This window comes from Gymnogyps californianus, chromosome Z, assembly GCF_018139145.2.
Source record: "Gymnogyps californianus isolate 813 chromosome Z, ASM1813914v2, whole genome shotgun sequence".
Taxonomy (NCBI): domain Eukaryota; kingdom Metazoa; phylum Chordata; class Aves; order Accipitriformes; family Cathartidae; genus Gymnogyps; species Gymnogyps californianus.
In genome coordinates this window covers 18,212,872-18,228,576 of record NC_059500.1, presented here as the reverse complement: position 1 = coordinate 18,228,576, position 15,705 = coordinate 18,212,872, and the positions used below count along the sequence as shown (strand labels likewise).

The 15,705-nt window shown below is 37.1% G+C and overlaps 1 protein-coding gene across 2 annotated transcripts in view; it reads right to left on the bottom strand.

Annotated features, from left to right (window-relative positions):
- Nucleotides 1-1,071: 1,071 nt before the first annotated feature.
- The window catches only part of DMXL1 (Dmx like 1), an 85,793-nt gene continuing 71,159 nt past the window's right edge, over nt 1,072-15,705 (bottom strand). For both annotated transcript variants that reach the window (XM_050913447.1, XM_050913448.1), the window contains exons 35-44: nt 15,394-15,480; nt 14,604-14,725; nt 14,347-14,488; nt 9,558-9,618; nt 8,892-9,019; nt 8,626-8,718; nt 8,059-8,150; nt 7,059-7,111; nt 5,093-5,310; nt 1,072-4,723 (exon numbers count right to left, since the gene is read on the bottom strand). In XM_050913447.1, the coding sequence (XP_050769404.1) occupies nt 4,499-4,723; nt 5,093-5,310; nt 7,059-7,111; nt 8,059-8,150; nt 8,626-8,718; nt 8,892-9,019; nt 9,558-9,618; nt 14,347-14,488; nt 14,604-14,725; nt 15,394-15,480 (1,221 nt within the window). In that variant the 3' untranslated portion in view covers nt 1,072-4,498. The remainder of the gene's footprint in view (nt 4,724-5,092; nt 5,311-7,058; nt 7,112-8,058; nt 8,151-8,625; nt 8,719-8,891; nt 9,020-9,557; nt 9,619-14,346; nt 14,489-14,603; nt 14,726-15,393; nt 15,481-15,705) is intronic.

Genomic DNA, 15,705 nt, shown 5'->3' with positions numbered 1-15,705 from the left:
CGGGAGCGGGACCCCGCGCCGCGGAGCGGCGGCACTTACTGTGTGGGCGCGGGGCGGGGGCGGCGGCGCCTCCTCGGGGCTGGCGGCGGGAGCGGCGGGAGCGGCGCTGCCGAGGCGGTGCGGGCGCGGCAGAGGCAACGCCGGCTCCCCGCGCCGCGGGGCGGGGCGCGGCCCTGGCGGGCGGGAGAGGGGCGGCTCTGCCCTCCGCGGCCCGGCGCCGCCGCTAGCCCCGGGGCGGGAGGGGAGGGGAGGGGAGACGAGGGGAGGGGAGGGGGAGGCCAGGCAGCCCCCCGCGGCCGGCAGCGTGCCCCCCCCGCCCGTCGTTAGTCCCGCTCAAACTTCCGCCGCCGCCTCTCTCACCTAGGCAGGCAGCAGCTCGTTCAGCCCCGGGCAGATGGGCACAGCGGGAGGCAGTTCAGTTAGCCTGCCTTCCCCCCAGGACACACGCCGAGGGAAGCATCAGGTGGAGAGGGTTAAACACGCCTGCAAGGGAAATCACCGTCTCGGTGCGAGATTTTGGGGTACATCTCATCTTTGCTTCTTTCCCTGCTTTGCTACCAAAGGAGGCGTTACAATTATTGCAAGGGCAAACCCCAAATAAATTGTTCTTTCGTTCTACTGAGCTGTATGTTGAGGTATTTTTAATTTTGGCAGCAGCTTGCTGCCTAGTGTAGAACTACAGTAGGGGCACTTATCTTTGTATCTCATCTGGAGGTGGGAAAATTGGAAAGGTGGAGTTCCCCAAGACCTTCACAGGCTTTCAAGTTTAAATGAAACAGACAAGGGGTTAAAAAAGTTAGTTGCGGAACAAAATGACAGAAAACACACACATCAAAGAAAGACCACATCAGCCTCATTCCACTGAGCAAAGACTTGGAACTGATTACAACTGCATTGAATTTAAAGAACACACAAAACCCCCCAAAACATTAAAAAGCTAACACAAGGAAAGCTAAGGTGTGAAAAGCTAAGGCATTTTAAAAAAAAAAGACAGGAAAGAAGAAAGATCAAAACCATGCACATTTTAGAGCTAGAAATGGGGAGGAACAAGAAACACCAAGAAGCTTGGTAAATCAGTATCTTTATTTTATAGAAAGTAGTTTGATCAGTGTGCTGAACCTGCCATTAGAGGTGGTTTTGCTATTTTTAGTAAAAATAAATATTTGAAAAAATTACCTTGGAGAACATATAGTCTCCAAGCTTATTTCCTTTCAATCGCTGTTGCTTTTTTCATAGCTATTGCAACTAATCTAACAATGGGTGCTCTTAAGAGGAAGGGAGTGTACCTAATGTAGGATATCTCAACAGTTTATTTCCTGTAACTGGTAGCGAGGTCCCTAAACCGCAGTAGAACACATATAAGCTCACCTTGTGCCACAGCAGTGTAGTACAAAATCTGCACCTATTCCACTCTCCATCTTTCTCCACAAACATCCTGCAACATCAGCTGTCAGCTGAGAATTTTCTGGTTAAAAGTCACACAGCAAGCCAGTTTAAGTACCCAGATGGCCAGAGTTTTAACTCTCACAAGTTACTGTAGTAAAGAACTTGGATCACATATCTGTTTGAGGTAACTGAATCAATCAGCAACACAAGAATGACACACTCTGATTGCATAATGTATTGCTACACAGACAAACACAAGTCACAACTGCTAGTCTATGATATTTAAAAGGGACATTATCAACTACAAGCTAAGTTATTTTGTCTGGACATGGAATTATTGTTGATTAAGCACTAGTAAACGCGAATTTTAAGTTCAATCTGTGCACATGGCTACTTCAAGCACAGAACCCTGCGTAGCCACTATCACCCTTCTGTTTGAGTAACTTGCATAGCAACAAGGAGAAAGCATTAATTGCTGGAGGACAAAAGTCAGTGGAAGTTAAGGGCAACAGCTGGAAGAGTTTTGAGTTCAGTTCTTCCCCAATGACTAGATTTAAAGTTGAGAGTGTCCCTTTAAAAATTTCAGATACAACAGAAGTCAACTCATTTTGATTCCATCATTACAGGAAAACTACCGATAATTTGACTTACAGCAACTGTTAAACATCAATGAACATTATACAAGCAAACAACTGATTTGTAAATGAAGTAGCAGCAACATGGAATTCTAGAAGCTTGAGTTTCTGCAGGATTTATTGGGAAGATTATGAAGGTGTGGCAAACACATTGTGATTTCACATAATTTAGTTTTGAGAGTAGCTTATGGTAACTATAAACATTATTGAAAATGCCTGCTCACAGTCAGTACTTTTCTGGTATAAGCCTAAATTTGCCAGGATTATTCATCGTGCAGCTCTACTCAGAAAAATGACAACATTGTATGTCTTGGCAAATTACACATAAAATCTGCTCAGTTCGCAGATGATAAGACAACTTTTTGTGATTGCCAGTACAATAAACTAAGCTTGAAATACTAAAGCTAATGAGATATAAATATTTAAGGACAAAACATCAAGGACATCATTATATAATGTTGCCATGATTTTTGCACATTTTCCTTTTCTGAATGTAACTTTGTTAATTCAGTGGGTGCATAAAATTAATGCATGTATATAAACAGCTACAAAGTCAGGGTTTCAGCTGATTCTCAAGGAGTGTGCTACTGTTAACTCCGTTGTTTTCCTTCTTTCATAAGAATAAGGAATATTAGAAACTTAGCCACTGAGCAGATATGACATACGCATTGGGCAAGTTTGTTTTGTAAGGTGGTGTCACTTTTAGTCAGTCACTTTTCTGGTCCATCACTGTACTTAAACTGTTTTGATATCAATTTTGATTTCAATCCGTAAGTGTTGTGGAAGAACAATTACAATTGAATCACCGAACAGCTGTACCGGTTTGAAATGCTCTCACATATTTCTTCATGGCAAAATATTCACATTCTTTTTATTGCACAGTTTGAAAATTCAGATTATGTGCATAAAAACCTTCATAGTGTTTGCACTGCAACTTGCGAAACATACATTTAAAATGACCTTAATACATTTTACAAAATCTTTTTAAACAATTTTATATTCTTAAGACAAAAGCATCCTGAGAATGTTACAAGCCCTTCATTTCTGCTATGCTTTATTTATCCCCATAGTTCCTAATTTGACAAGTTTATTTTACAGTTAATATCTTGGTGCTATATTTCACAAAATATCTTTTAGCAAAAAGTACACCATTGGCATTCAAGTAATCCAGCCTCACATCTAGTTTACAAATTAAACCTTTGTCAAGCTCTCAAGTCAGGAAAAGTAAACCAAAATACTTACAGAAACAGTTTTTAGCTGACTAAAAAAATGTAAAGGCTTTTGTGCATTAATAATTTGGTCAAACATTTAAGTTATGCAGTTTAATATTTTGGCAAAAAAAAATCCATCTATCCTTTTCAAAATTTTTTCTTTCATTTTACACTGGATGTAAACATACAGTACAAAGACTGACAGTACTAAAGTACTTTACTGTTGAACTTTTTTCCTTTTTCTTTTTTTAAAGTACTTACAAAAAGCAGATAAACAAGAACGTAAGTGCTAAGAATGAACTGAGTATCTTTGGGCTAAATGAAAGTCTTACTGGAAAAAATGTAAAAATAAATTAGGGGGTTTTTTTTCCTCTACAGACATGTAAATAAATAGTCTTTGAAGAAATTCTAGTGCCATATCCTAAAGCAGTATCTTCCTGTATCTTTTTGATCAAGACTAAAGCTTCACACATAATCTTGACTATTTTACTAGGAAGATATCCATTAATATTTACATATTTTTGTAAAGGGAGTGTTCAGGGTTAAAAATATATTTCTTTTTAAAAGGTAAGCCTGCCATCCTGATGGCAGTGATTCAAGCTATAGAACAGAAGACAAGTTACAGAACATCCTTCAGTTTCTTACACCCTAGATCAGAGGAAGGAGATCAGGCAAGTCAGAGAGGTAAACAGCCTGGATTCCAGGAATGGAGACAGACAGTGGCTCGTTACATGAATGCTTGCATGGCCAGGAGTATCTACTCATACAGGCTTTGTTTCTCTTCTACACATAGGTACAAATTTTTATTGTTGGCTGACTAAACAAGTTGAGAAGAGAGACAGTTATGGTTGCCACAGTGAAAGAGTAACATTATCTAAGGTTTCCACCTGCACAGACCTGCTTTTAGAAGGCGGCCAGTTGTTGAATATAAGCAGAGGCCATGCCCAGATGGTACACTCCAGGTGGGAGTGTTACTACCTCAAAAGGAAGAATAAATCACTTCAGCAACATCTTAATAATATTATAAGTGTATAATTCGGAGTCATGTATAGCTTTTATTTTAGGCAACGATCAAAATCTGAAGGACCTTGTTAATCTTTAAGGCATCAGTGCATCAGGGACTAAAAGCTCCATGTAATAAATATGGGGGGGAAGCATCTTTGTGGCACAAGCTATCATTGTGTATCTGCTCTGTTGGCTAGTTCCAGGAAAAGTATTTTCAGGGATGGCAGAAAGGGAATATTATACACTGTTCTGAGAAAAATATTAGATCATAAGTTTCACATCATTTTTTAACACATCATTGAAAGGGCTGAATCTATCAGGCAAGATTCTCATCTTTACTGTTCCATCAGCACCACAGGAGAATATGTGATTTGCTGGTCCTGTCTCTATTTGCATGACTCCCGTCCCAATGTTTCTGAAGAGAGACTGTCGAGCATGCTCATTGATGAAAGTGTGAAGAAGATTAAAAGTAGACAGACTCCATACCTGAAAAAGCATCAAAACATGAATCTTTTATAAGGATAATTACCATGATCTTAAAATGCACCACTAACGAGTCACAGAGAAACTGGACTACATTTTGCATTCATTTTTCTGACACTAACTGTAAAAGAAAAGATACGTAGCTATTTGTAATGACACAGTTACAGAATATTAACATTCATTTTCTATAATAAGCAATATATACGGGGACTAAGACTAACATTTCATAATTAAAATCAGTAAATGTGAAAGTCAGGGTTGAGAACAAAAGCAAAACGTATGACATCTGATTATTCCACACCTATGCAAGATTCTTTTTGAATTTACACACCATCACCGTCTTCATCTCTGCTCCCTCCCCGTCATTAATACCTTTATGTTGCCTTCAGCAGATCCTGTGACAAAATACTCTTCCGTAGGATCAACAGCAATTGCTTTGACTGGAGAATCATGACTCTGGAGTAACTGCTGTTGCTGTTTTTGGCGAAGATCAATTATACATGTAAAGCCTTTTCTGCCTCCAGATATTAACAGCTGATGCTTTGGAGCATATGCTAGCACAGTTGCTCCACTATCATGACAGATAAAAGCTGAAAGCCAAAGCAAAGTAATTTAAATAAACACACAGTACTAACTTCAATTTCGCAGTAACAACTTCAATTTTCTATCAACCTCTAATGGTTCAACACAGTAGCAACAGTGACTTTGATGCTGTAATCCAATTGACCACAACCAGTCCATTTATTGCAGTACCATATATATGTAAGCCCAGGTTCACATCAGACATCCTGAAGTTGCAGTATTCTCAAATAAAGCAGTTACAATCTGTATGAAAAAAAATGTGTATCCTTTCTTCTATCCCTATGTAATCATAAACTATTAAGCCTTGACCAGAAACAGATTATTTTCAAAATAACAAGCATTAAAGAGTTTAAGGCATACGTTTCCCATAAGAAACATCCTCCTAAATTACTTGCCCAAATATCTTCTAAGTTTCCACTGGTTTACTTCTAATTTGCTGCTTTTCACATTTGTTTGGATATGTCTACTAGCCCAAGTAAGTGGAGGAAGTGAATGAAGATTACAATTACCAGAACAAAGCTCAGTATGTCTGAGACTAGACACTATGAATCCTAACACATGGCATGTAGTACATTGTACTTGTAGTTCAAAGGGTTCTCTAAATTTACATCGAGAAATTCCACGCATCTCTCACACTTAAGCATTCACCATACTTCACTTACAAGGAGTTCACAACTCTCAGCCTAATTCTGTATTGCAGACATTGAAATGTATTTCTTTTCCACTGCAACAAATTATTAGTCATAAAGTTAATGAAACCCCACTAAATATTTATTACATCTCAAAAAGCATACTTACAGGAATAATTCTTCTAAAGCATTTTTTTAATACTGTATGTAGATACATGCACACACACAGAGAAAGCATTTAAAACATTCCAGAGTATTTGGCATGATACATAGAATAAGTGCCATAGAACTGGACAATCTTTGAAAGCAAAAATGCACTACTTTGCAAATATAGCAGTTAAGTTCATCTTCTAGTTCAACTCTGAAAATTACTATATAATTATGAGACCTTATTTGTACATCTGCTTGTTCAATATATTAATAAAAAAATCAATGAATATTTTCTAGAAAATTTGGTGTGTTTATTCATATACATACCTTTAGACAACCATTTTATACTCATGGCTTCTCTGAGGACAGGATTTTCACAGAGGCAATGAAATACTTAACAGTTCATAAAAAGCATGTCCTCTCACATTCTCCAAATAGATAATGTATCTGCAAGTGCCCAATGCTAGTACCATTATTTGGTCTAACACTTAATAAATTTTGAGTGGGGCCTCTCCAATTTATGAGTAGACACAGCCATAGGAACCTTGAATTGAAGGGTGTTGATGCATACTCTGCAAATATGTATCTCATAACTGTGCTAAAACCTGTAGTTTTGACAGTGTTTAGCTATTGTCTTCTCACCAGGCTAGTTACTACAAGCAGGAGTTGCTCAGAATCTTTTAAAAAGGAACAGAAATTACAGATGTCTGGCTGTCAGGGGTTGCACTTGTGGTGCAAAGATACAAGGTATGCAAAGGAAGGTGCTCGTGTCCATGAAACTAATCATTTATATATAGCACTAAATAATTTCTCAGGAATCTGTTTTTATATTCCTGCTGATGCACTCACACAGGACAGTGAAAGATGTTTTACTGCTAATATTAAAATTACTTCCCACAATAATTCTTCCATAAAGACAGACACACATATATATTTTTTACTGTGATCAAGTATTTCGCTGCTTGTATTTTACTTACCATGCACCAAACTATTTGTAGGTGAAACCAAAGTATCCCAAAGACAAATATTTCTGTAGAAAAAAAAAATATTTTTTAATTCCGTGACAAAGGTTCTAAAGTATTTTGAACACTTGAAAAGTCATCTGAACCATAAAAAGATTGTTTCAGGCATAAAAGCACTGTAAACAGACTTTCAATGATTACTTTTGAGCAGACCCCAGATTACTTTCATAGTTATACATATACTGCAAGAATATGCCCTCTACACAATCATTCTGTGACTGGTTATTCTCACAAAGGATTCATATTAAGATTACAATCTTTTGTAGCTGAATTCACCTGAATGTTAGCAGTTTTTCTTATTTCTTGATCAAAACTTATTTAAGAAAATAAGTGAAATGAAGAGCTATGCACAACTCCCTGAGTCTATAAAATAATTTAAGACAGACTCATATGAACAGAATAGAACAGAATAATTCACTTGGAAGGGACCTAAAACAATCATCTAGTCCAACTGCCTGACCAACTTAGGGCTGGCCAAAAGTTAAAGCATGTTATTAAGGGCATTGTCCAAATGCCTCTTAAACACTGACAAGCTTGGGGCATCGACCACCTCTTTAGGAAGCCTGTTCCAGTGCTTGACCACCCTCTCGGTAAAGAAATGGTTCCAAATGTCCAGTCTGAACCTCCGCTGACACAGCTTTGAACCATTCCCACATGTCCTGTCACTGGATACCAGGGAGAAGAGATCAGCACCTCCCTCTCCACTTCCCCTCCTCATATGGAACATGAACAGAGAATTTGTGCTTCCCTATGGAACCTCCTTTAATAGGCACATGGAATTAAGCTGCAAACATTGCTTCTCTCCCTCTCCCACAAACAAAGAAAGAGAGCAGAAGTACACATGTTGCTCAAACTGCTTAAGGAGAACCATCAAAAAAAAGTGGGGGGGCAGGGAGAGGAAGGAGAGAAAACATGGCACCACTTCATTTTTATGCATTATCACAGCAGTTCTTACCTGTTGTCGGAAGACAATCCTGCTGTGGCTATCAAAGATGATGAACTGATGAAAACAAAGTCATTGGCTGTTTTGTTATGACACTGCCATGTCTGAAAAATTGCAGTGTAGAAATTATTAATTAAAAAAGAAACAGATTTTGTTTAAGCATGAAATCTTAAACTTCCTCGAGAAGGTAAGCTGTTTCAAAAACAATTTAAAGGACACAGGACATAAAGGTATGTGTATGCCTTCTGATACTCTTAATTTTTCAATGGAAGTATACTTTCCAGTCCTGCATGACTGACAATTAATTAACAATTGACAATTATTGACAAGTCTCAAAGAACATTAAAGTTATTTCAGATCTAACATTGCGTTTTCTACTCTCCAACTTAGTAAAGTATGATTAGGATTTAAGAACTTGTCTGTCATACGGATCACAGGATGGCAACAATATATTATTAATCTTGATTAATACTGGTTATCAGCACAATCCCTGCCCTCTCCTAACTATTCTGAAGGGGGAAGGAAATAAGAGAGCACAACACCACAAGTTTATGGAAGCAAATTTAGTTTTCAGCTTACCAAATATGGTTTAGGTGAGGTTCCAGTAAGTGGGCAACACTTCCAATTTGTTTGATATAAACTTATATATCCATCAGCATCAACAATTCCAAACTGAAAAAAGATGTATTGTAAATACATACGTATTACAGAGAAATTGTCCACAATTCAGAGAAACTACTTTAGATTTGAAAAATGTGATGTTTCTGCTAATTTACAATTATATTGGGGGGGGGGAGGGGGAATGGAAGAGAAGAGGGTAAGTACAGAAGTACTCTGTCAGTTACCTTATTTCCTTGGTAATTGAATCTCATTCGAGTTACCCTTGCGTTGCCACCAGACCGAAAACATGTAATTTGCTGTGCGTGACCCCATTCAAACATTCTTACACTACCATCTTGAGCACCTGTCAGGTCTGCAACAGAAAATATGTACATGACTTTTCACAGGTGTTGTAGCAGTTGGTTCCAAAATTTTAAGAAATCTCACAACATCATCAAAATAACTAGTGCCACAATATGTGCCATAGTACCTGGCATAGTGTAGGAGTACTGGGTACCACTGAAACTTAAACCTGTGCTATTCAAACCTTATTGAACTGTACTTACTTATTATTTAAGAACTGTATTTAGATGGTGCTGAAATACGAAGCTATTTACTTGGAGGTAATAATGTATCTTTTTCCTACTATCTTTCATCCAAGTCACAAATAAAACAGAAATACAGTACTTTTTGCTATAAAAAGTATCACTGTTTCTAAAGGCTATTCTATATCCCCCAGTATTTTTTTTTGGAAATGAAAAATAGTTTCAGTAAAATAGGGCTTATAAGCAACTTTTAAAACATAAAATAGATTGCTGTGCAAGTACAAAATACTATAGTAAGAAACAGGGCCAACAAGCAAATATATAATCTTTAGATAACTTTTTTTTTGGTAACAAAACTGAACTTACAATATGGTAATGTTGGATGAGAAGCCATTCTTCTGACGTTATTAATAGCCTTCTTGAGCATCTGTTCAATATACAAAATAATAGAAAATAATTAAACAATACTACTGAACAAAAAGTTACTGAACTAGAATAACTAGTGATTGCAGAGAGTTGTTTCCTATCAAAATTCCTACTGAAAGCAAGAATTGGGTTTAGCAATTCGGACAGAAGTCAGTTTCTTCCAAGACTAGTGTAGATGTTAATACTTTTGCAACTTTATACATCTAGGTAAATATTAACTTTTTGCTTCAGAGATTTATGGATCCAAATATAAACACTCCTTAGACTGCAGTCTTACCTCTTTTCTTGCCAATTCCTTTCTGATTCCATTAAATTTATTGGAATATTCCTGAATATTGTAAGATAAGCAAGAGAGAGGCAGAAGCATGTAAAGAAAGAGGTAAACAAACTTTAACAGAAGTAAAAAATAGGAAGGAATATATTTATTTTCAAGTCTAGTTAATTTATTGTCATTGATTGAAAAGTGATTATTTGTGGCCATCCAGAATAAGCAATATACCTAGTAACTGGTAAATAAAAAATTCTTCAAAAGCATTTATAATTTTGCAAATACAAATCCAATGGATTTTCAGTAGCACTTTTGTTCCTAAATTCCAAACTGTGCTTTGAGTAAGGTACATTACCAAGAATGCTGTTTTTCTTAGTTGATTAATTCCTAATTGGGAAGAGTTCAATAGATTAAGACAACTGGAGACATTAGACAATTAAGATAAAAACTCCATCTAATTAAATCGTAAGTCCAACCCACAATAGGAAAGAAATGGTAGAGATTTTTTATCAGGGAAATGCATCTGTATTTTCCTTGCATGTCTCTTCCCTTCTTTTATTTTTATCAATATACATCAAAGTTAAGTTTTCATTCTTTTATTTCTTGTTAGTTCTCCTCAAAAGCATCTGGCTACTTTGAGGACCATCTTTCCTCAGAAAATTCTTGGATTCAGTTTGCTCATGCACATATTTACCTGAACATTTGAGAGAGAAGAGGGCATAAGTTTATATTTGTGCCAGGTGTTAACTTTAAATGATAACACAAACAAAAGTTTGTTGCCAGAGCACTCACTTTTAACGCAGCAGCTTACCACTTACTGTGCATCAGTAGCAAGCTGGCACTGAACTACTTTCACAGAATCATTTAGGTTGGAAAAGACCTTTAAGATCATTGAGTCCAACCATGACTTTCAACTGCTATAATTTTGTACAGTATTTTGCCACTGCTTTGTCACTGAAACAGCAGATAGCGAATCAAGTATTTTAAATGTGCTATTCTCCCCTGGCCTCCAATCGTATCACAGTGTCAATTGGAAGGAGGTATGAATTACACATTTTTTACTTGCTTCATATTACTAAGTATGATCCAAAGAGCTGAAAAGCAATGTTCTCCAAATTTTCAGTTTGCAAACAAAAAGGAAGAAAAACACTTGGAAGGGAAATAATTGATTTTCTTGCTAAAATTTCCTGGGGTTTGGATTAGTGAAGTAATTGCAATCCTCTTGATGACATTTTGGAAGCAGGTTTACATCTTTCAATTCTCAAAGCTTTATTATTTGTTGAAGAGAAAGCCTTATGCCTCTCAGTTACCCAAGTTTATTTCAAAACACTTTCCTGAAGATAAAAAAATAAGATCTTCAAATATGTATTTTCCTTTTTTTCTGGAAGTACTTTAAATGACAAGGAAAAAAGCTCAATCATTTGGTAAAACAGTGGTGAATAAAACTATAGATACATTATAAGATTTAGGACAGACAACAGAGGATGGTATTCTTCAAACATTAGTGCATATACCAGTCAGTAAATAATTGCAATACTTTGCTCTCTAAACTTAAAATTTATCTCTATGTGTAAGTGAAAGAACAATTATTCAGGCTCATTCGATTTCTTCACCAAAATGAAGGGTTGTGTTGAGCTTTACAGCTACTTTTACCCAGAAATCAATGGAAATCATCTTCCTTCATTCAGCAAATAAGCATGCGTCATGGTCTCCTAACCACTACTAGATTATGCTTTGGAAAAATGCAAGCTTACAGAAACGTGCCTTTGAAAGACTATGCTAACATAAGTCTCTGGTGCAGCGTCTGTGATTCAGAAGCCAAGTATCATTATCAAATGCATATACTGCCATTATCAATGTAACTGACATTTGATACTGCTAGCCCTCAGTTTGCTCTTAACAATAGCTGATGGCTAGAACGCTGATTGCTTTGTTGGAGAGTTGGGTGCTTTGGGCCTAATGCACACTAAGACTGAAGAATAAAAAAAGCTTAAAATCTGACCCACCAGTTATTAACCTGGTGAATACTGGTGTCAGTCATCCTGGCTTGGAAGACAAGCTGTTGAACATTACGTGAGTTTCAAAGCTGACAGCACATACTATTTACTTCAGTGCTCTCTTAGAAACACCTCCTGTGAGAACTGTGTAAAAACACTGCACTGAAGGATCTGGTGGTGAGCCTCCTTACTTACCTTGTATGAACTGCGTAACAGGAAACAGTGAAGAAGAGTAACAGAAAAACCTTAGAGCTAATAAAACGTTAACTGCCTGAGTATCATAAGTCCAATAGTTTCCCTTGTTGATGGAAATGAAGCAAAGACAACAAGACCGAAAAGCCAGTAATGGTAAAGAACAGTGGACTATCTACTACATGGGATGCAAATTACGGAAAAGCAAAGATGAGAACAAGGATCACAAGCAGTATCCGAAAGAACAAAGTGACAAATAGTAGCAACAGAAAGATTTTGGTGAAGCTGGTTTTCCTGCAGATTTGAGTCCTTCCACAGTAACACTATTTCCTCCCAAGAATCTCTCTACCTTCCTTCATTATCTTCATTCCGTACCTTTGTCTCCCCTCCCTAGTGGGCAGATGTCGTTGTGTGCTATGTTAGGTTCTCTACTCTGCCACAGTCAAACAGCATGCCAAACAAAATCTAGGTCCAAAGTTTAACAGCAAATGCATTCAACACAAGCATAGCTATGTATCTTTAGGTAAGAAAATTATACTACATATAAAATAGAAAGTCATGTAAGAACAGTTTACATTAATAGATTATGTAATTACTTTGTTGAGAAATACACAAACACAAATTCTACACATACATTTGTGTACATATATAAATGGAAGTGAGAGGAGAATGTGGCAAAGGCATTCAAAGAATACTCGCAGAAGAGACCTGATTGCGATACTAGAGCTGGAAGACTGGCAACTAGGATCAGTAGTTCCTAAATAGAAGGGAGGGGAGTAGGTACTGGCACAATACCCACTTCCACGTGTGGATAACATTGCCGTTCTTATAATGCTTATTCCTTATTTACTCCTCTTAATCATCAGATATTTTCAAAAATCAACTACAATATGAATTAACATATGGTTTGTTCATTCTCTCACCACTTATGGACTTGCTCTGAGCTGTTAAATGCCACAAAGTGCAGCCAAGTCACAAGACTTAACGTATTCAGTTATCCAGGAAAACTCCACATCTATGTGCAGATAGGCTGAGAGATATGGGTGTCTTGTATGACCATTTCAGCCCAGTTAAGTGGCTCCAAACAAGCATCTCCCAGCTAAATAATCAACAGATCTGTATTATCAGAGAGAATCGATGCTGCATAGGAACTAAGGTAAGTATGTAACGGCCAAACTAGAATTATCATTTGATCTGAATTAAATCTGAGCTAATAGCTTTTTGCTCAGGGCCAAGCTTCACTCCAGACACAGAATCTATTTCTAAAAATAAGAGCTACCCTTGTGCAGGTGTCACCTCTATGATAAGAAGGATCAATTTGCTCATGTGGACATAGTCACATTTTACTGGGTGTCCCTCAGTCTAGTGTATTTCAGAAATGCCAAACAGTGAAACTGATTATCTCCTCTAAAACATGATCTTCAGAAGTGAGAAATTTAATAATGCTATTAAGCAGAGTTACAGCAAAATTGTGCAGCACTTCAAAGAAGACCAAGCTGACAACAGCTTTGGAGATAAACAGTCATACATCAGCATGACGTGTAGTTCAAACTACACGTGGTTTGTAGTTGGTCCTATTTCTGCAGTCCTGCCTTCCTCATTGTTCTTATGAAACCAAGAATCTCCATTTTTCCCAAGTTTAAGTTGCCCAGTTTCCAGAGTTTAATTCATTTCATTTGAAGCCTCTGTCCTGCCAGTGAAATCTGTTTTAGGAGTTCATTCGCTGTCCTTTCTGTAATACAGGCTCATACTAATATACAGTGCACTACAATGATACTTTGTACTAGAGCAGAAGGTGATATTTAAATAAAAACTGGAATAGTCTGGAACTCAGAATGAAACTTAAGGCTATGCTTAAAATAAAAGCTACCTCGATATTTCACACAAATATTTCTACCCAATCTTTACAAATTTATATCGTGAAATCTCCTGAATATATGCTTTTTAGATACAGCATTTGGCTTCAAGACATTAAGAACAATTCATGCTGCAACTTCTTACCTGAACCCTGATTCTTTATTTTTAAATGATGTATATTAAGTAAAGAAAGCATATATGGCTTGACTAAAAACTTCGCTTGCTTAGTTGGTGTATCTTAAATTCTGTGCAGTATTTTAGCCTATTAATTGGATGATTATAAAAAATTCCAGCTCGCCTTGATTACACAGAAAAGTAACATTTACTTACACACTAATTGTGAAATATAACTAGCAACACTGAACAGACAGAAGTAGATAGAGTACATAAGACTAATCTTTGACAAGCGACTTACCACAGATGCACCCCTGCCAGTTTGTGTACTACCAAGCCAAGGCATATTGATAGGTGTGCCGGGATTACTATGAGTATAAGGAGTGGTTCCCTGAACATTTACCAGATCATCACGAGCATGTATAACTAAGAAATCATCAGCCCTATAAATGAAACAACATTATAAGTTAGATTTCAAACAACAACATTAAATACCATGCTTTGTTACACTGATTTATACACAGTCAAGCTGTGATATTGGAAACATAGGAAGTATACCCTTTATTTTCTATTTCCACATCATCATCAACCCAGGTATAGATTTGTGTAGCTAAAATTGCAGAAACATCTAATTCTTGAATGTCATGACTCGATGCTATTGCAATGCAGTTCCGATTCGCCTGAAAAAAAAGTAAAACACACAAAGGCAGATACAAAAGGAATACTCAAAAGGTGCTTTTTTTTTATCTTCTCTGGTTATGGTACAGTTGTTCACAAAAACATACACTTAATCTATTTACAAAACCCAAACATTTATGTCTACAAATCTATATACTTAAACTGTCTAAAATTGACACTTCCCTTTTAAAAGTTTATTTGCATCTGGGATAGCATCACACACTATTTGTATTTTACACCGCTCTCAAGCAGCCCTAGTTTCTCCTTGCTTTCCTCAGAGGATAAACAAGAGGTAACTATACTACAGTGCTTGCAACCAAGCTCCTCTCCTCCACTTCTGCAGGCTTAAATGGTTAAACAGGAGAAAAGATGACTTCCTGGTTGTCTTTGACAGAGAAGGAAAAATACGCCTACGCACAAGCTTAAAGAAAAAATAAAGGCCACCTCTCCCTTCCCTCAATCCATTGCACAATAGAAAAAAAGATAATTTGTAGTAGAACTGTTTCATTATGGAAAGATAATGAAGTGCTTTAGAGAAGGGAGGGCTAAGAGTTCAAGCTGTAGCAGGGTGGCTGGCAAAGGATATCTTGCCCATTCACAATGGGACTACCACCTGTTTATCAGGTGGAAGTACAAGACAATTAGGTTATCCTACTTCCTTTATACTCACCTTATTGACTGCAAAAGCAGTAATGATGTCAGACTCTTTATGGATTATTCTTGCCTTGCCTCCTGGGTATCCCAAATCTGTTTCTATCTGTATTTAAAAAGTAAAGCACATTTAAATGCAAACTTCTGTGCAACACTGCTTTTAACTGGAAGTACAGAGACCAAACACTGGATCGTATGATATTTCATGGGTTTTTTTCTTGATTTTAATTCTAAGAAAATATGACAAATATAACCTGTAATAATTACAGTAAACCTGTTTCATGTGTAATAATCTAGCATCTCACTGCCATGTTGAGATTACCACAGCAAC